This window comes from Acanthaster planci, linkage group LG17 (assembly GCF_054643075.1).
Source record: "Acanthaster planci isolate LZ-2023a linkage group LG17, COTS_SCS, whole genome shotgun sequence".
Classification (NCBI taxonomy): Eukaryota; Metazoa; Echinodermata; class Asteroidea; order Valvatida; family Acanthasteridae; genus Acanthaster; species Acanthaster planci.
This window is the reverse complement of record NC_141793.1, coordinates 12,566,037-12,585,668: the sequence shown is the minus strand read 5'-3', so window position 1 is coordinate 12,585,668 and position 19,632 is coordinate 12,566,037. Positions and strand designations below refer to the sequence as shown.

The window sequence follows — 19,632 nt, the reverse complement described above, 5'->3', positions numbered from 1 at the left end:
TCGTTGGTCCCAACCGTTCACACAACGTTTGAAGCTTTGTGCATGTGGTGTGTGCGTAATATACTAGGTTGCAGATACCAACAATTTACGACTTTCGTAGAATTTGGAAAGCCACGCATTCGCACGAGGTGTTCTTGTTCGATTTTCGTGCGTTTAGTCGAAGATTAGAAGTACTTTTATCAGAAGTAAGTTTTGTTCAGTAATGATGTAAATAATAATCATGTTAAATGTGTATTTCTGTTGTAGAAAGGACTTTTGGATGCTTTTATTTTGGCCTCGCAAAAAGGATAGTCTCAGTACCGTCATGGCAGTCGACAATGTCAGTAGGCTAGTCAGTGTTGTTAGGTGTCATCAGATTCAGTGCTTCAAAGTCACTCCACCCCATTTCCACTTCGCCCCGTCCGTGCTCGAGGGTGTTACAAGCACAAGCCTCTTAAGTATTGTCGAGAGAGGAGTTCACAAGCGGCATGGATAGCATAGGCCTACATCAGTACATGTACATGTTTCTAGAAACGAAGTCGCTATCGTTACGGCAGCCATAACGCATCTCCCATTTTCTATCATTATGGCACTGAACTGCCATGACTGCGCAAGTGCGATGACGCAGCTGATCATCATGATGGAATATATATTTAAAATTACCTGGATCGCTGCACACTTGTTCCCGAGTGGTTAAGGTGGACGGTTTGGAACCAATGGTGTGTGAGTTCGAATCCGTGCTTGGACTCTTTTAATTCGCCTCAGCATCATGTTTTATACCATAATTGTTTTTTACGTTGGTTTCTAGTTGTAGAGGCCTAAGCAGGAATCTTTTTCTTTTCACATCGGAGGCTTTGGAGGATTTTTTTGCAAGTTGGATTCTCCGACCATTATGAGTGATGGAAATAGCTGGATTTGTGTCTCAATATGTGATACATTTTGCGCAAAAAGCAAGACAAACATGAAACTGATGTGCAGTTTTTGATAATGGAAATTTCTATTAAAATCATGCGTGAATGACCTATACAACGCACCTCCGCCGTCAACCGTGCACACGGCGAGCTCGCAGCGCAGATTGGAAACCAGCCCGCGCTAGCGGCTTCACAGCAAAATGAAATGTTTGACAAAACAAACTCACCCGTAGTTTCTTGCCCTAGTTTCCCACAGCCCAAGGCCCACAGATCGTGGAGAAACGAGGTTGCTGCAATTTGGTGGGATTATATAGCACGTGTGGTTCGGTACAGTGCAGTACGAGTGCGCACATGTACATTCAATACGTGATAACGGGCCTTGGCCGTCGGTACCTTCCCATTTGGCTGTGATACCTCCGAAAAGTGAGCATGTTTCACCGCCAAGATGGCAGTGCCTTTTTTTTTCTTTTCACCTTAGTACCTTACACGTGCATATCGACTGCCCCTGTTCAGCGAGGGACACGGAAAGCGGCCTGGAAAGTGACATACACATCATTCCGTGATCGCTCACATTCGACTGGAACACCGCGCAGCGCCACCCAAACATTTGGCATGCATGCATATACAGAGTGTTCGTGCACTGAGTGTATATTGGGAATATGGTACACTCAGCCTGGCCTGCTGTGCGCTGGCGGCCCGCTCTATCCACACACACTGCACAATTGCAAGCCGGTCACAGGCAACACCCGCCGGCCTATCCAACGACTTAACATAACAGCGCATGCCCTAGCCGAGGCCCATGGAAAAAGTGGACATGCTGGAAAAATAGCAATGCTCATACAATTTGGCCATGGTCCAGTTATCAATGTGATGGGTGCGATCAGTCCATCAGCATAATCACATGATCACCTTGTGCTATCACTTGATCATGTGTTGAGATCTCTGACTTTACCACCTGTTTATTGTCTTTTTTTGCAATGTATAAATAATCTGCTACCACAAGGTAGAAAGAAAAGGCGATTGGCTGGTGGCAGGGTTGTTGGCAACTGTCCAAAAAGAAAACAAACATATTGTACAAATATTGAGTAATCACGCAGATAGACCAATCGCCCTTAACCCTAACAGTCCCGAATGCTACAAAGTACTACTTAGTAGTAAAATGTAGTACTCAGCCCTGTCGCTTGTAAGAGGACATGACATTATTATTCTCTGAAGCCATAAAATACCATAGAGAAGACAAAGTACCATACAGTGCTGTGGCACTATGAATGCATGGTTTCATTGTTCTCTGTACGAGTAACAATGGAATAAACCTAGCCAGAAATAGTAATTTGTAGTGCTAGGTCCTTCAGGCTCAGAGTGTTACGTAGTATTTTGTAGTACTGAGTACTCTAAGCCAAACAACGCCCGGCACTGTTGGGGTTAATGGATTCATCACTCTGTCTGTGATATGGTGGACGATTTTCAAAGTTAAGAAAAAATTTTGATATCTCTTCCCTCTCTCAATTAGATCCTGAGTAAAGCAGTTATGTTTCAGCATCAGGGCTCCAATTTTATGATGGACCCTCCCTCATCGTTTGGTGGCATGGGAGGAGGAGGCGGTTCATTCAATGGAATGGGAGGGGGCGGAGGTAATTTTGGAGGTGGGAATTTCAGTGGCGATGTTGGCTTTTTGTCGGGACAGAATCCACCCCTTCCATCAGGAAACAATGGTATGGAAGGCAACGACTTCTTTGGCGGAGGTGGTAGTTTGGGATTTGGAGGTGGCATGAACAGGGGAGGTGGGATGAACGCAGGTGGATTTGGTGGGGGCGGAGCAAGAGGGGGGCTGAGGGGAGGCGGAGCTCGGGGGGGAGGCGGAGCTCGTGGGGGAGGCCCCGGGCGAGGTGGAGGAGGGTTTGGACAGAGTGGCTCATCGGGGCGGTTTGGAGGAGGGGCGTCTGGTAGAGGCAATGGAGGAGCTATGAGGGGCGGCGCTGGGAGAGGCATGGGAGCCAGCAGAGGTGCATTAGGGGGACATGGTGCCTCACAAGGGCCTCCGAGGGGAGGGGCATCAAGGGGAGGTGCAAGTGGAGGAGGGAGTATGAAGCTTGATACTCCGTCGGAGTCGGGATATCTACAGGATCACAAGGGTCATTTCCCTGATGAGTACTGGTGCAAGGTTAGTTGCAAGTTCAGCAACCAATCAATTATCATATATGTACAAATTTGATCATGGCTTGCAGTCTGTCAATTGTTTCAACGTAGGATATGCTCAGAGGTGTCAGAAAAGCACCAGAAGGAGACTCACCATATCTAGAAAGACAAACCATCATCAAACTCTGTGATCATTATGGATTCAAGCAGTTGGGATGGGTGACAAACATCAGTTTGTGGTCTTGAATCAGGATTCTATTTCAGTTTACCAGGGCAGCCCCATCAGTTATCAATGAACTGTTCTTACTAGGGGCCCTGTCATACAAAGATGAAACAATATGGACCAGGAATGGATAAGAAAATCAGTGAAGTGGTTTATCCTCAAGAGTGCCTTTTTCTTCTCAATTCACAGCTCTGCAATGCTAAAACAACCGGGCCAAACAACTACCAAGCCCACTTGAATGGGGTGCGTCATAAACAGGTATGGGCCTCCATGTAGTAGTGACACTTTCATCCACAACACAGATTTGGCGGATGAGTTCAGTTCTAATGGCTTCTATAATTTCCCTGTCCTGACAGTTTACAATGAAATTGTGTTCCCGATAGCTTCACAAGTCTACAGGCCGGTTCATAATGTAAGGGAACATGAAAGCGAATATGACGTCATGGAGAAGTTCGCAGCAAAATTTCAGTGGGGATGAAATGTGTTCAACCTTTACGAATTCGCGATGCGAATATTTTATCTGACACTGCTTTTGAGCGTAGTATGAACCAGCCTCAAGACTGATGCATTGCCCAAACGTGATAAGTGTACGGAAAAGCACACCAGTTCGGCAGATCATTCTATGATTGGCTGAGCGGTGTTTTTTAATTGACCATTCAGGTAGCTCATAGAAACCAAATGCCCCACTGTGCTCTGTGTGTGTGTGTGGCAATCCAACACACAGACCTGATGAATTGTGATGGAATGAGTAGCCATTGCAAACTCTGCGCTGCAAGATGTGGGTAGATTTGAGCATCGACTGTAGCATCCCGCATGCTACTAATATGTCACATTGGGGTTGGAAAGGAAGGGTACCTAATTCAAATGGCAACAGGGTTGGTTTATTGTTAACTTTATAAGAAGGTTAGGATTAAAATGTGGATGTTATGTACATCCAATTCCTGTTACTTTATAATGTATCCATACTGCTGCGGTTACTAAGTAAAATGTCATAACCAATAGAGGAGCAAATTAGGTAGATGTGTCCAATTTTCAAAGTTTTTGCACCATTGCTTTCATATTTCATTTGGTGCAATGTTGTCATCAAAAATCATGACTCGTGTGGTTCCTAGATTGTATACAGGTGTTAAATTGGCAAAGATGATGGCATCATCTAGCGTCCTGATCCATTGACTAGTTGGGTTTGTAAACGCAACAAAATTCAACGTCATGTAGTTCTGTAATGCTTCACGGCACGTGTAGTTGGCTACACTGTCCAACTACTGTGTCTTCGTCTACAGAACCAAGTTGAGTTTTCTTATCTCCAGAACTTTGTAACATACCGTGTACGTTCATAGTTCCATTTCCACAGCATGCAGTTCAAGGACTCAAGCCAGAACTGACAAAGGTTGCATAGCCAACTGGTTTTTATTCCTCCCACCCCCCAGTGTTTAACCAAGATTGGTTAATGTCTTGACCTTAGCCTGTATAGATAATAGGAACCACACTCAATATTCAACATTTTTGATCTCGAGTTTTGCCTTTGCTTGTGCTGTTTGGAGCTCAAGGAGCATTCCTTCCCTAGTGGGAGTAAGCAACTGGGCAATTCCATCCCTAATCTGATTGTGTTTTCTCTTTTCCCCCCTCTGCATTTAGAATGTCTTGAACCTTCAAAATGGCGGTGAGTGGACGGGTGCAGAGTTTTGATTTTGTCAAAATCATAGCTGCAACCCCTGAGCCCACGAATCAAATGTTAAATCTCTCTATGGAAAATACCCAAGGGACAGTAAGCAGACTGGTATTTTGCCTTTGCAGAATACCAGGGAAGTCCATTAATATGCAAGTATGCCTGTATAGACACCAGCTATTCCGTTTAGCTGGTCACCCACAACAAAGAGGCCAGTTCATTGTCCGTCGCATGAAACCCACTAATTATATTGTCATCTCAGCTCAGTTTCAGTCTGTCAGTGGACAAAGTTCAATCAACTGAACTTTGACCTTGTCAGCAATCCTAATTCTCCAAGTCAATAGGTGCGCAGGATTTACATGATGTCGTCAGTTATGCAAATCCTCTGGGTCGGTGAATGAATTGTGTTGCAATCAGAGAATTTGTTGCCAAGGCAACAGGGAGTTGTGAATATCACAACAAGATGTCAAAAAACTTGCAACCTACAAGAATCGCGGACCTTATCATTTAAAAAGCCCATTATTTCATCATGCGACTGACTTTAAACTGGCCTGAGAACATATTTGTTGAACGTCATTCTATTTTTGTACAAAATGGATGAATCCACTTCCTGCACAAATTCATGTTAGCTTGAGTACATTTTATGCTTGGTTTGGAAATTCTTAATCTCTGAAAACATTTTACTTTACATGGTAATACCTCACAATAACTCATACTTTTCGTCTTACTACATAAAGATCATGCTTTTGTGGGAATGGTGCAATTGTACCATTTTTTTTTTTTTCAGAGGAAAATGTACAAGTGAACAGTTCTGATCAACAAAGCATCTTTTATTCAACATTGTGGTTGTATTTGATGTGCTTAACCTGTATAAATATTTGAGGTTGTACCCTCTGTAAGACAAGTTATTTATATCATTTGTATGAATAACTTGGCAATTAGAGACCAGCATGTGGTCTGTAATTGGAGCCAAGAACTATGTTGACTAACCTGAATCTGGCAATCCAACGAGGGAAATTTGTGACTAGTGTTCCCTTGAGGACACAATTGCAAATTCTTCCCCTGTCACTAAAAATGAATGCAGTTCTATTGAACTAATCAGAAACATTGAAATAAATAACCAACCTACTGTTTAATTACAAAGGTAAAAACATGATTTGGGGAGAGCAGTAGACAGCGTAACTTTTTAAGTAAACTTAATGGTTGGAACTGTAGGCAGCGGTGCTAAAACAGTTGAAATATAGGTTGGTCAGACCTGAAATGTACAGTACAAAATTGTGGTTGTCATTTAGTAACAGAAGCATGTGTGGTCTTGGTTTGACTAGAGCCTCCTGTTAAGGTGGGACCGTTGGCACAGCGAAAGAGGAAACGAGAAATGGAGAACACCGAGAAGAAGGTGTTGTCTGAGATGCTGCCTCAAAACAAGGAGCCGGTCGTTGGTAAGATGGAGAATGATTTGAAAACCAAGGTCCTAAAATCTCTGATTGTGGTAGTCTCTTCCTGCAAACTAATAGGGGGAGATTGGAGTCTTGCCCCCACTTTTGAAGAATGCAACAAATTTTCAGTCCATTTGTAATAAACAGTCTGTCCACTCTCAGAACAGTTATTTGTGCTGACATGGAGGTGAGCGTTGTGTTTGCACAACTTTTTAGATTTCCTTTCTTGTGTCTTGTCTTCTAAAAGTGACATCAATTCAACTTTCTGTACCTTGAGGAGTTGAATTTCACTTACCGTCGGACTCCCTCAGAAGTATATGGCTCCCCAAAATCTTCAAATTTCTCATCTGAACAGTCCATTTTCTGTTTTTTTGTAACTAGGATTGGAATTTGTGACAGAGATCATTCGCGAAGGAAGTGATTCAGACCCAGATTATGAGTGTGAGCTGTGTGACTGCCGTACCTTACAAGGCAACATCATCTATCATCTGATTGGCTACCGCCATCGCATGGCCTATGTTGTAAGAATCTTTGCCAGCTTACACAGGCTGATATCACAGACCTGCAAATATATCACTTGCCGAGCACATGACAGGTTACCCGCAACATTGCAGTGCTGTGCATATTGATCAAGACTGGTTCTTAATATTTTTGCTTGACAGATAAATTCGTTGAGCCATCGTATTATCCTTTGGTGGCTCTTTAAAGTTAAAATGGAACAGTTCTATTCAAAAGTGGTAAACATTGAAAAATGTAGCAGTTTTCATCAAACATTGTATATCTCGTAAAGAATACTCATATCAATAATAATAACAACAGGGTTGCACTTACCATCACTATTACCCCTGCTCACTGTGCCCATGAAACATTCCATATGCCCTCAGCTCGATGCTGCCATTTCGGTGCAATGGAGCTAAATCAACCACAGTAACCATCTCTGCCCTCACAGGGTACCCAATTACTCCTGGGTGGAGATAGGCAATGAGTGACAAAGTGCCTTGCCCAAAGGCACACGCACCATGGCCCCTGGCTGGATTCAAACCCGCAACCTGCGCGGCATTACCCGCTGACTGTGAATGCAGTGCTCTTACCCTCAAGGTCACGGCATTCCACTCCAATCAGAAAACCACCTCTGAAACTTTCTTGAAGACTGAAAAGGGAAGAAATGAAAGGCCCTTTTGAGAAACATTTATCTCAACAGACTTCCGCTTCTCAGTTTACTCAAGCTAGTTCGCAACTGCACAGAATCTTAGGAGAGAAAAAGTTAGTGTCTACATTGGAACCTGTGTTGTCCAGTATAAAGAATCCAGTCCTCTTGCAGTTCTGTTGATTGTAAAGAAGGGTAGAGTACGTTAACTTGATAAGGACCGTAGTGACCCTCTTATTTGACAGAAACTGAAAAAGCCAGACGTTGCTGAGATGCTGGACAACCTGGCCAACGTGGAAGAAGATGCGCCCAAGGAGGAGGACGGAACCCAAAAAATGACCCCGGAGGAAGAGGAGGCCAGTAAGAAGAGGGCTACTCGCAATAAGATCAGCGAGAAACTGAAGCAGATCATTCCCAAGATTGCCAGCGAGTGTTGTAACATGACCCACAAAGTCAAGAGGGTGAAAGCAGAAAACTTGGGAGTCCCAGGTAAAATAGTTGGTTTGTAAGTACTATCTGTAGCCTGATAGAGCTCGGAAATCTTCCACATTCACAAACTAAAATTACACTTGTCAAAATTTCCTAAAATTTCTCAAGATCTGTAAGTGCATGTATTCATGTGTGTGTAGCTTCATCTTTACCCCTTAGGTCCTTTTTGCTAAGGCATATCCTGAATCCTTCAAAATCCTCTGATTACCCTGCCAAAATCCCAAATCCTCTGATATTTCTGGAATAGCTCCTTGGAGGGGTGACCTTTTCCTCAATCCTTCCAAATCCTCTGGAAATTCCTATCATTATGTCGGGGCAGTGGGAATGGTATCCTCGAGCGATATTGTTTGGCATGTCAGAGCATAAACAATACAAGGTCTACCCCAAAACATTAACACAGTACATCCTTCACAATCCTCCCAAACTGCTTGAAGGAGTTTGGAGAATTGAGGGTGGTTAGGGTTAAAAGGAAAGATCGTATAGCACCACATAGCGGCGCAAGATGGGGAACTTCACCATGAATACGTGTAAAACGTTGTTATCACATGGGCGCCATTCTGGTTGGACTACGACAGCGCAGTGCATGTTAATGCGCAGGCACCGCGACAGGCACGCACACACGTAAATGTTCACACTCGAATGGCGCCCATGGTGATAACACCTTTATGGCCGAATTACCCATCTTGGGCTGCTATGCGGTGCTATATAATCTTTGGTTAAAAGTATAGTTTTTAGTTCAGTGTGTAATGCCACTGTCTTGTTATTCCAACTGACAGTTCCTAAGAAGCCAGTGCCCACAGCCAGTGCTAAAAACTACACCCAGAATCTGCAAAGTGGTGCTGGAGGTCGGGGTGGTGGTGCTGGAAGTCGTGGTGGTAGTTTTGGAGGTCGTGGTGGTGCTGCCGGGGGCTTTGGAGGTCGCGGTGGTGCAGCGGGGGGTTTCGGAGGTACCTCAGGAGGTCGCGGCGGTGGAGTTGGTGGTTTCGGAAGTGCCCCTGGAGGTCGCGGCGGTGGTGTTGGGGGTTTCGGAGGCGCCTCTGGAGGTCGCGGTGGTGGTGTTGGGGGCTTTGGAAGTGCTACTGGAGGTCGCAGTGGTTCAGGCAGAGGTCGCGGTGGTGGAGCTGGAGGTCATGGATTTCGTGTTGAGCTTGGTGGATTTGGTGACTTGGGAGGAATTGGAGGTCCCATTGGTGATGACATTGGTCAGTTTGGTGGTGGCTCTGGTCTTGATAGTGGCGGATTGGGCAGAGGTGAGTATCATAACCATTTGAAGTAAAATAGGTTTTTGATTTTATAATTTAAGTTGACCAGGGGAGAGGAGAAGGATTCTAAATTGGAACTAAAGATTTTGAAGAGGGAATTTGCCATCAGAAGATTTCAGAAGTCTTTTAACATATTCCCATGTTCTGATATTTAGTTTTGACCTCCCCCTCGTTACTTCTGTTCAATCTACTTTTAAGGATTTGGGCAGGGTGCTCCACCCAGAAGTGGGGCTGGGTTTGGCTCTGGCCTTGGAAGGGGGCCTGACATGGATGAAGGCTTTGGAGACCCCTTGGGCCCAAGGGGTCGTGGACGTAGCTTTGACCCGTACGAAGATACTGCTGATCTAGGAGGAGGCTATGACCTTCCCCCGCCCTCAAGGCGAGAGGAAATTGAAACCATCAAGAGGTAAGTTGTGAAGTCTTCAAACCTTTTTCTTTTAGTAAATTCTACAGTGAGTCCAGGTTTGTGTTGGATGCCTTTCTCAAAACTCATTCCCGCTTCCAGTGAGATCCTGGACTCGTTGACCCGAGACTCGGTTGTCAGCGATGCCTTCATCTTGAGGGAGTTTGAGCGTCGCTTTGGTTCCACCAAGAGGCAGCCACGCAGTGACGTCTACGATGATCATGACCGTGACCGCGACCGTGACTTGTTGCCGCCCCCAATTCACGAGCCACTCAGCTACAGAGACAAGATCGTGAGTGACTACCACAGATTATTGTCTCGCAGTCCCATTTGTTTCATCAGTTTCCATAATACTTTGCTCATGTTGTTAAAAATGTAATGTTGCCCTAGCTCCAAAAACCCTTTGAATTAAAATGCGACACTACTGAAACGTGACTGTAATTGCGCAGTGCCAAGTCCAATATTGCACTTTGTTGCACTTAATCTGTGGTCTTGTTTTACCCTTGTTGGATTTTGCTGCATGTAAGATTTTATCTGCAAGAATCCGGACATAGCTATGGGTTAAAGCCTGGTTGCAGCTACTGACAAAGCTTACATGCGAAAGAAAAGGTCTACAACTGTAGCTTATGTGACGTTTTATCTTCATCAGTACAAAGGCCATGCATTTGTACTGAGAAGTATTTTTAATGGAGTTACTTATATTGTTATGGATGCATGCTCGGAACAAAAAAGAGTGTTCCGACAACTTTCATCCAGTCGTAAGTTGCATGAAACCTGTCTTTTAAACGTTAATGTGAAACCCAATGCGATCACATATTGGGAGGTGTGTATGTGACTGCAGTTAATTTATTCAGATCCCTATCAGACTGTGTTCAGACATTGCTGTGCTTTGACGGAGATCAAAGCACACATCAGGTGTTTGAAGATCGATGTGTAATTTTGTCACGCTCCGAGTGACAGTATTCAAAACATTGGATGTTTTGAGAAAATAAAAGTTACGGTGCACCATCTACAATGGATTGCACTGTACCGTTCCAAATACTATATTTTCACGTCTGTAGCAAATGTGAAATGTTTATACAATGTAGCCTTGAAACATCAATTGTTGTTTCAAAATACCGGTAAAACTACAATGGTAGCATTGAGATTTTACGTTTGAATGAATATTCAATGAATTGATTCAATGTAAATGAAAGCTAACATTTTCAAGAGTAACATATTTGTTTACTCCTGAGAAAATCTTGAAGCTTTGGGGATACGATCGGAGTTTGTAATACAAAATATTTTGGATCAAGTTCCGGCGCGTTTCATCAAATTGTCATCTACTTCCAGCCTATGACTGTCAGTCACATGATTGAACTCTAGTCAAAAAAATGTTTATATTGTCAGCATAGTGAATTATCTGTTTAATGTTTATCACTGGTTTTTCTGACGTGCTTGGAAACTGACAAGCACAAGGCTGCTGGTAACCGATGGTGTTACCTGACACATACATGGAGTCTCTGAAGTGGAAGTTCAGTCTTGTCTTTGAATAGCATTTACTTGGAGGAAATCTCAAGTCAAAGTTTAACTTTGGCTGAGAAAAATTTATTTAGAGGGATTCAGGTAAACCTGATCACAATTTGTCCTGCTGCCGTCCCCAGCCCAGCCGTTGCCAGTGGCAACTGCTGAAGAACAATACTCGACATTGTTCTTGATGTCCATACGCTGAACTTGTATTTAGGTTCCCTGGATTTGGATGAAACTAGGAATGGAAAAGGTGAGAATCCCTTCTCTACAGACATATATGTCTGCAGTTTTTGTATTAAATGAAACTTTGGTGTTAGAAAAAATACAAGAGTAGAATTTACTGTTTAGATCGCTCCATGATATAAAATTTACAACTGAATTGTGTATTATAGCACACGCCAGACACAAATATAAAGTAATGTACATTTGTTCTAACTATCAATATTTGAGAATTAATTTCACTGTTATTGAATCACCTTGTCTTGGAAATTGAATTGACTTCATTTCTGCATGATTTCCTGCATTCTGGAAGAGTTTGTAAGAATGGAGATATTAAGCACACCCTTGTCTCTTTTAGTTTTTTTTTCTTCTGAAATAATCTGTAAGCAGTAGCTACGAAATAATATTTCTAACAAATTAATTCCTCGTTGTTTTTTACAAATTCATTGAAGCCGGAAACGATTGAACAAGGTGGGATAAAGAGACTTGAGAGTCGTCAAGATAACCACTCAAACAATCAGGTATTGCAGAATTCAAGTTTGTTGGGCAAGAGAGATAAGGGTCTGTATGCCATACTTTTATTCAGATATCGGCTCAAAGTTCATTCTGAGTACTTTTATACAGGAACCAATGGACATTCTGAGAGAATTTGCAAAGCAAACAATAAAAGAAAACTACCATTCTCTGCAAAGTTTATCTCAGATTTTATCCCACATCTACCTGAGTTTTCTTGCTATAGTGTTCTCAAGACAAAATAAAAATAAACTACCTTGTATTTTTGGCTGTTTAGCATTAACCGGAGAGATTGTTTTAGGGGTAGGGATGAGGTGATGTAGAAGAAGTGAAGATCAGATATTTAATGAAATACATGTAAAAAGATTTTTGGTGTTGACAATTTTTCGGTTTACTTTGGTTGTTCGGCAGAATGTCACTAGCTTTGGAGGTGGAAACAACTACAGTGCTCAACCAGGGTCGAGTAGCTCTATGTATCCGATGACCTCTGACCCCATGGTAGGTCAAATGTCATGAACCTTGTAGACTAGAAGATGCCAGGACTGAACTGATGTCAGGCTTGCATATGTATGTGTGTGCTAAATGTATCTGATCACAAGAGAGTAACAACTTGCCAAAGTACTCCTCGGGTTTGATGGGACAGTCTGTGTGTTTGTCATTTGTGTGTTATGTTCCTTTGAGGCCACAAAATCACTCAAAATCTAAAAGGGTTTGCCTAAGAACAAACCTGAAAGTTTCAGCTCGGTGGATACAGAATTTACCGAGAAAAATAATATTAATATATTACTTTTGGAAAACTGCAGATGGTGGACTGTACTTTTAAGGATATGTGAGAAATGCAATTGAGTGTGGTGCCAATCCTGCGGTAGCCTTTCGTGAAATTACTCTTCCTCGGGGTACCTGAGCATTATTCGAGCTGAAAATGTCTGTTCAAGTGTCATTGTTGGTCGGTTTTGGAAAGCCTCCAGGGGCGTAGCGAAGGTATTTTCTTTGGGGGGGGGGTGCTTGGGTCAATTTGCCAACTTGTAACTTGTTTGCCTACCTGATGGTGTGGACAATTCATGAAGTACAGAAATTGTTAATCCATGGTGTGCTACATTTCATGCTTCACAGGAAATGCCGATGGCCAACATGTATCGTTTATGTACCAATTTTGGATTCAATTGCCGAGCGAAGCTCTATTTGCTGATTGGAATTAATAATTTGGGGCATATACCCCCCCTCCATTGCTTAGCCCCTGAAAGTCCGTATTTGATTCTTGGCTCTGTTCATGTGATAATCTACGCTCCTCTTTGACAAAACAATCCTGATTGGTCATTGTATTTGCTGCCTTTGTCTAGCCACGGTCTACCTTCACTACCGAATCAAAAATCACGGTCAGCCTAGAGGAGCTTGGGCGTTTGAATCCGACCCCCAAACCCTCCTCAGGCCTGAAGAGTTGCCTCAAGAAACCGCCTACATCAACAACATCAGTGTCATCATCGGCAAGCATGTCGACAGGATACACCACCAGCAGCAAACCCACTACAGCCCCCAGTGGAGGTGCAGCCGTACAAGAAATGTTTGCCAACTTGGTCAGTTTTAACTCCTGATTCGTTTTCATACTTGATTGTAAGATGTACACCCAGTAAAGAACTGTCAGTCTACCGGTATAAAGTCAAGCTGGGTAAATGAACCCTGAATTATCTTGGATAAAGGTGCTGTGCTAATCTAATGATTTCTCCATCAGAAATAAATTTGTCTAACTTAAGGAAAGAAAGAAGTCCTTGCAGTGTACGAAAATTTACCTCCGCATTAACTGTCCCTTCAAAGCCCCAACAGCCGCCCCCCCAAAGAAATTTAGAGGGAGCCAACTTTGAGCAGGAAGACGACCTGAGACGTGTAAAGAAAGGCAGAATTACACAAAACTAGCAAGCAGTAAGATACCACCATACAGCCAAGTTTACTGACATAAGAATTTGAATTTCATCTCTCCGCTGTTAAAAAGGTACTCTTACTTCTCATCAAGTCTCCGGTAAAATGGTAAAAGGTTTTGCCATGGAGACAAAATTGGGCCAAGAATTAAGAATGATTCACCTTCAGATTGTATCCTGAGGTTTGTCTTGAAATTTCTTTCTCGTCCCATTTCCAGTCTCAGTCCATGATTACTAACGAAGCAGACGCCCATCTTGCCAAGCAAGTCACAGAAACACTGTCTCAAGCCTTGCAAATGTATGAATCTAAGCTAACGGGAGACGTGAGTATGTCCTTGCATGGCCTTTGAGTATTCGGAGCGTCCTGGGTTTATTCGGCGTAGTTGGAATCCAGGGTTTGTAACATACAGATGTTCCGCTGAAATATTTCTATGCATCCTGTCAATGATATGTAAATACGACACCACAGCCCACCGATATGGCTTTTGGTAATAAGTTCAACAATGGCAAAAATATCAACCAAGTTGGTTCTACGTATCTTTTATTACTTATATTTCCCACCATTTCCATTGCTGGAAAAGGTGGTACATGTACGTGTAACTTTTCTTCCTACAAAACCTAGTAGTTTTCCCTTGACATTTACAATATTCTGAACATGAACATTTATGACAGGTATATTGGCAGAGTCCCTGTGATATTTTGCAGTACGTTTTACCATCTTAAGTTTATTTTTAAATGAAGTTACATTATAGTCCACAAAGTGTTTGAATAATTTATGCATCATTCTTTATTTCCTAGTGAGACAATAAACTTCACCTCATCGTTGTTGTATTGATTGTCCTTGACTTATTTTATGTTCTCCTTTTTTTTTCTGCCAAGCACTTAAAAAAAGGTTACACCCCCTGCAGTCTACTTATCTCAAGCCCTGAGAACATTGTTGGTTTCATGACCTGCTGAGGCCATCAGAATGCAGGAAATGGTCAAACAAATAGTCCTTTGTTCACCATCTGGATCAGCGAAAACAACATAGTCTTCTGTTGGACAGAAGAGCCAACATATAAAATGCCTTTACATGTACGCTGCATGTAAATGCACCATTGCTTTTTTAATACGTAGGGCCCCTATCTCAGTGTGCCACAGGAGTACACATTAATGATTGTGGAATTTTGTAGTGGTCACTGTGTGAGTTTGGCCGCTTGACACCAGTTGGGCTTTACACCAGAATGAGAAGACGTTGTACGGAGCGTACAGTGTCATGTTGACAGTGTATGATTTGTTTTTGTTGATGTTAGTCAACAAAGTGTTAAAATGGCATTGTCTGGATTTGTCTCAATATCAGGACAAATGCATCTGACTTGACAAGGTAACTACACGTCGGACAAAACTGGCCAAGTTTTGTTCAGAAAATGATTTTGTGTCACTGATACAGTTTGCTATACTTTTGCAAACAACCAGGAAGGTCTGCGCATTGTTGTGTTCATTGCTGGGAATGTTATATGCTGCTCATCAATGAGCCGATCCAGTAAGCCCCGCCCACTGTGCATGTAGGCGCTTAACACGTAATCTTCTCCAGTGCCACACTACATGTTTTTACATGTTTGTGCATGTCTGCATGTCAGACATGAATTGTGGCTGTAATTGATCTGAACACAGTGAGGTGGGGCTTAATGGATCAGTTAATTTATCAAGAGGAGACTGGCAACATTGAGTGTTCCCAAACGGAACCCTCAATCAGTTATTTGGACAGTGATATTTCTTAGGGCAGCTAGCACCACCTCCGGGATGGGATGAGGCAGGTGGCACATCCGAGATGCAAAATTGAACCGATGATCTGCCAAGAGGAATCATTCAATCACCTCTATGCAAAATTCTTCAAAACCTTCATCTTACTCCCGGTTTCTTCTAAAAATTCTTGTTTCAGAGACCAGATCCTACGGGGAGCTACGGTGAGCCACTCAGGGGAAGATCCCTGCTTCCGCCACCCCCTCCAGGGCCATTTGGATCCGGGCCGGGTTACTCCAGGATCTAATGAACCTGGGTTGAAATGGGTGCTCTGAATGCATTTCTGTGGAGTGTAATGGGTACAACTGGGTGCAGTTAATGGGAAATAGTATTGTCACACCACCTTCTCCAACCATGTTTGGATTTAGGCCTGGCTACAGCAGTGTTGTTGTGACCTCTTAAAACCAACACAGTACCCCACAAGACTGTCACAGCACCTTGCAAGATCTCACAAGACCTCTCAAGACCATCACAGTACCCCAAAAGACCATCACTAAACCAACACAAGACCTCCAGGTTGAAATCAGGTCACAAGCTGTCCAAGTGAATTGTAACAAAAGTATTCCGTTGTCACTTTTCACCATTGCTTGTGACAGGTCATTTAACTTGTTATGTGATGTTTTCTCTTACAACATTGGGCTACAGCAGGGTCTGATGGTTCTGGGTGGAAGTCGGTGGTGTCCAAGTATTTTGATGCAGTGTTAATGGGTACAGCTGGGTACATTGTATATTGGGTTAAACATATGGGGGTGAAGTAAAGGCCAAATCACTTAGTCATAAAGTAAAATCTGTTTTGAAGAAAGACTGGTACATTTTTATCTAACATGAGCACCACCTGGAATGTTATGCGTACCTTGGTTTAATTTGATATGGGCATGAATAGGTGGACTAGGTACAGCTGCGTACACAGTGTACCCCTGGATGCACCTCAATGAGTAACATTGGGTACTTTGGTTTCAAGTTGGATTCTGAATACACATACATGTACACTCTACTGGGTAATTTTTGAACACTTTGATCAGACTCCTACACCTGTGTTTAAATTATTTTTTTAAATACTTTCAGTACATGTTTTACCAAGCTGTCACAGATGTAGTGAGAAAATTGTCTTTTAATGTTCCTATCAGGTGATAAGACTCGCACATTTCTTGATTGTTTCCGTCAGACTTTCATTTTTTTTATGCCATGAACTTTTGTCGTCAGATTAACATTTGAGTGCCATCTTCCTCCGAGTTTCCGTTGTGAAATAAAAGAAAAGTGTCCTGTAACATTTGTCCCTCTGGTGAAAGAATAAAGCAACAAAATTGAGTTGTAACATGTACATACCTCTGACACATGTTGTTCAGTAACCAAAGGAAGTTGAAAAACATGAAACTGGTATCATTCTCATGAGAGCTTTACTTATATGTAGCATTTCCCCGGATTGGCCAATTATTCCTTCCTGATTTTCTTCCGACGTGCTGTTAGAAACTGCAACATTTACAGTATCTTGCATATTCATGCCTGGTATTTGCTGCATCAGAGTTAGTAACAACCAACTCATGTTGCCACGAGATGGGCCAAGCTTCAATTTGAAGAATCTACTCCTTGCAGTGGGTCGTGAGAAATTGAATTTCGAAGGGCAAGTTGGAGTGATGACTGTAGTTAACTGTCGTTCAACTAACACTGCCCAAATGATGAATGGTTTGGACTGTCAAGTCGATAATTTGGGACAAGGTTCCAGGGTACCTTCACACCTCTGGATATCAGCAACCCATTTCACGTATTGTTACAGAGGGAACCATTCAGATGAAAGTAACTGTACAGGATTTTCTAAGCTGTGTTGATGTGATCTTACCGTGATGATTCGATTTGGAATCTTGTAAAACAATTAGAACCCATAACACAAATCATAAAACAATTTTCAAAAGTCCATAGATAGCTAAAGTGAGCCCAATGCTTCCCACTGCCAAAATCAGTCGGAGTTTCCAGTGAGCATACGATGTCTGGAACTGTCTGTTCAGGTAGTCTACCGCCAGCTTGGTGTCTGCGACGCTGCCTGAATTGTCAATAATGTAATCAGCTTGCTTGCGTTTCTCACACAATGGCATCTGGGAGCTGATCCTTGCGAGGGCGTCCTCTTGGCTGAGGTGGCTGCGCGTCATGAGTCTGTTGAGCTGAGTTTCCTCATCGCTAAGAGACAAAAATAAGTCCAGGATGAAAGGTGTGTGTACTACTCAAAAAAGTTACGGGTCGTTGTTTTCCTAACTTGTATGTTTTTCCAAGCAATGAGTGGGGGTCTAGTTTGTCTTCATTTTTTGTTAGTCTAGATTGTGTTCTCATTCAAGTAAAAAATAACCAAAATGGCCCGAAACATCAACATCAACAACATTTTCAGCAGTACAACATATAAAGTAGACACAAAATAAAAATTGTTCCTTAACATTTTTTGGGCAATGTATATTGCCAGCTAGTTTTAATTCACCTCAGAAACAACCTTGTTTTCAATGATGAACCCAAAGTTCAGTTCTGGATCCTTTTATAAAACTTGTTCATTTACTTCAAGTTCCTCTTGTGAAAAAAAAAATTCCTGATGCATGTATGTGGAAACCCAATCCTAGGAAGGTTGCAGAAATGTTAGATACATTGAAACTAAAAATATAGCAGAGAATCTGTTGAGAGTCTTTAAACTTACCAGTATACCACAATAACTTTCCGTAGGAACTTCCTCAAGGCACTTCCTTCTAGTAGAAGAGGAATATCCAAGATAATATACGGATGACCTGTGGAAACAGTAACGAGCAACTGAACAGAAAATGCAAAAATCATTTTATGTCTCCAAAGTCACTTCACAAAATGATGTAAGCACAATTCTGATGAAGTTTGAAGGAAATACTTAGAAAAACAAATAGAATAATTTTAAGATAAAAACCTTGCTCAGGAACATAAAAATGTCATATGCTTCAAAGCTATAGCTCGGACCTTTCAGGAAGTACTTGAACACTCTCCACATCATTTCCTTCTGGATGTAAGGATGAGTACATGAGTTCAACAGGTGTCTCTTGTCATCATTGCCAAAGATAATCCTCCCCAATTTAGGTCTGTCAATGGTACCGTCCTCTTGCAGTATGTCACTGCCAAAGTGTTTAACAATCAGCTTCCAGGAGGGTCTGTTGGGCACAACCACTGATCAACAGGTAGGGTAAAAACAAGAACGATTCTTCTTACAACCATACCGATCAACAGGTAGGGTAAAAACAAGAACGATTCTTCTTACAACCATACCGAACTCCAAAGAACTAGGAAGTGCATTGTATCATGTAATGGTTGGGTAAGTTTTAAGGAGATTATGGGATTGAAAATCTGTTTAAGTATGTGATTAGCAAGTGATAAGTATTTATGGATTTATCCATTTATGTTCATTGATTCAACCTGTTTTACTTAACAAATTTCTGTACGTATGATATTCGTACCCTCTCTAGCAATCAAATCGGCATCGATGACCGGACATCCCAGCTCTCTGAAGAAGTTGGAGACGGTGCTCTTACCAGATGCAATGCCACCAGTCAGACCAATCAAATACATGGCTCGGGATTGTGTCCCCCAAATGTATCAGTATCGCCAAGCTGTGGTAACCATGGAAACAAGATGTTTTCTTAATTTAATTACATGTATATGGCAAGAGTCTTCGGGCAAACATGTTTATGATGAGAAGTAACGAAAATTTGAAAGTGTATGTGTACGAGGTTGACTATTTCCTACCGTGTGCTGTATTCACGAGTAGATCATGGTAGTTTATCTGACATTTCAAAAAACAATACTAACTCAAAATGAGCGTACATGTACATCTATCAATTTTATTACATGTCTGAACAGCACGTCTAGTCTGTGTATGTACATGTACCTGTAGCCACTGTGCTAAACTTACCTTATGAAATCCAAACCAAATACACTTTTCTAGAGATTTCCATTAACAAGTAATTACAGTTACGTGAATGCTGAAGTTATTACTTCCCCAGCGTTCATCATTATATTGGTTATCTACGCTCTCGATGTCAGGTGACC

The 19,632-nt window shown here is 42.2% G+C and overlaps 2 protein-coding genes across 5 annotated transcripts; one reads left to right on the top strand and one right to left on the bottom strand.

Moving 5' to 3' along the window:
• The first annotated feature begins 34 nt into the window (after positions 1 to 34).
• Positions 35 to 16,909, top strand: LOC110973348 (uncharacterized). Of its 3 annotated transcripts, XM_087148039.1 has the most exons (15): positions 35 to 185; positions 2,401 to 3,051; positions 3,439 to 3,507; positions 4,885 to 4,909; positions 6,241 to 6,354; positions 6,733 to 6,872; positions 7,744 to 7,987; positions 8,764 to 9,237; positions 9,448 to 9,655; positions 9,755 to 9,944; positions 11,833 to 11,901; positions 12,305 to 12,391; positions 13,234 to 13,467; positions 14,025 to 14,129; positions 15,728 to 16,909. In XM_087148039.1, exons 2-15 carry the CDS (start codon positions 2,419 to 2,421, stop codon positions 15,833 to 15,835), a joined length of 2,700 nt encoding a protein of 899 aa, XP_087004165.1. In that variant the 5' UTR covers positions 35 to 185; positions 2,401 to 2,418; the 3' UTR covers positions 15,836 to 16,909. The 3 variants fall into 3 exon arrangements, with proteins under 3 accessions (XP_087004165.1, XP_087004166.1, XP_087004167.1); XM_087148041.1 differs by lacking the exons at positions 35 to 185; positions 4,885 to 4,909 and having other exon boundaries at positions 2,979 to 3,051; XM_087148040.1 differs by lacking the exons at positions 11,833 to 11,901; positions 12,305 to 12,391; positions 13,234 to 13,467; positions 14,025 to 14,129.
• dcakd (dephospho-CoA kinase domain containing) lies at positions 16,360 to 19,626 on the bottom strand. 2 transcript variants are annotated; one of them, XM_022224087.2, is made up of 5 exons: positions 19,496 to 19,626; positions 19,041 to 19,193; positions 18,550 to 18,753; positions 18,263 to 18,350; positions 16,360 to 17,760 (listed from the first exon to the last, which is right to left on the bottom strand). In XM_022224087.2, exons 2-5 carry the CDS (start codon positions 19,150 to 19,152, stop codon positions 17,478 to 17,480), a joined length of 687 nt encoding a protein of 228 aa, XP_022079779.2. In that variant the 5' UTR covers positions 19,153 to 19,193; positions 19,496 to 19,626; the 3' UTR covers positions 16,360 to 17,477. The 2 variants fall into 2 exon arrangements, with proteins under 2 accessions (XP_022079779.2, XP_087004195.1); XM_087148069.1 differs by lacking the exon at positions 19,496 to 19,626 and adding an exon at positions 19,330 to 19,453.
• Positions 19,627 to 19,632: the final 6 nt, after the last annotated feature.

What these genes read in the sequence shown, in the direction of transcription:
- LOC110973348 (XM_087148039.1), top strand. Translation starts at nt 2,419, where the DNA reads ATGTTTCAGCATCAGGGCTCCAATTTTATGATGGACCCTCCCTCATCG. An exon ending in CTGATGAGTACTGGTGCAAG is followed by an intron (nt 3,052 to 3,438) that starts GTTAGTTGCAAG and finishes CTCAATTCACAG; the next exon opens with CTCTGCAATGCTAAAACAAC. An exon ending in ATAACCACTCAAACAATCAG is followed by an intron (nt 11,902 to 12,304) that starts GTATTGCAGAAT and finishes GTTGTTCGGCAG; the next exon opens with AATGTCACTAGCTTTGGAGG.
- dcakd (XM_022224087.2), bottom strand. Translation starts at nt 19,152, where the DNA reads ATGTATTTGATTGGTCTGACTGGTGGCATTGCATCTGGTAAGAGCACC. An exon ending in CGATTTGATTGCTAGAGAGG is followed by an intron (nt 18,754 to 19,040) that starts GTACGAATATCA and finishes CCTGTTGATCAG; the next exon opens with TGGTTGTGCCCAACAGACCC. An exon ending in GTTCAAGTACTTCCTGAAAG is followed by an intron (nt 18,351 to 18,549) that starts GTCCGAGCTATA and finishes CTGTTTCCACAG; the next exon opens with GTCATCCGTATATTATCTTG.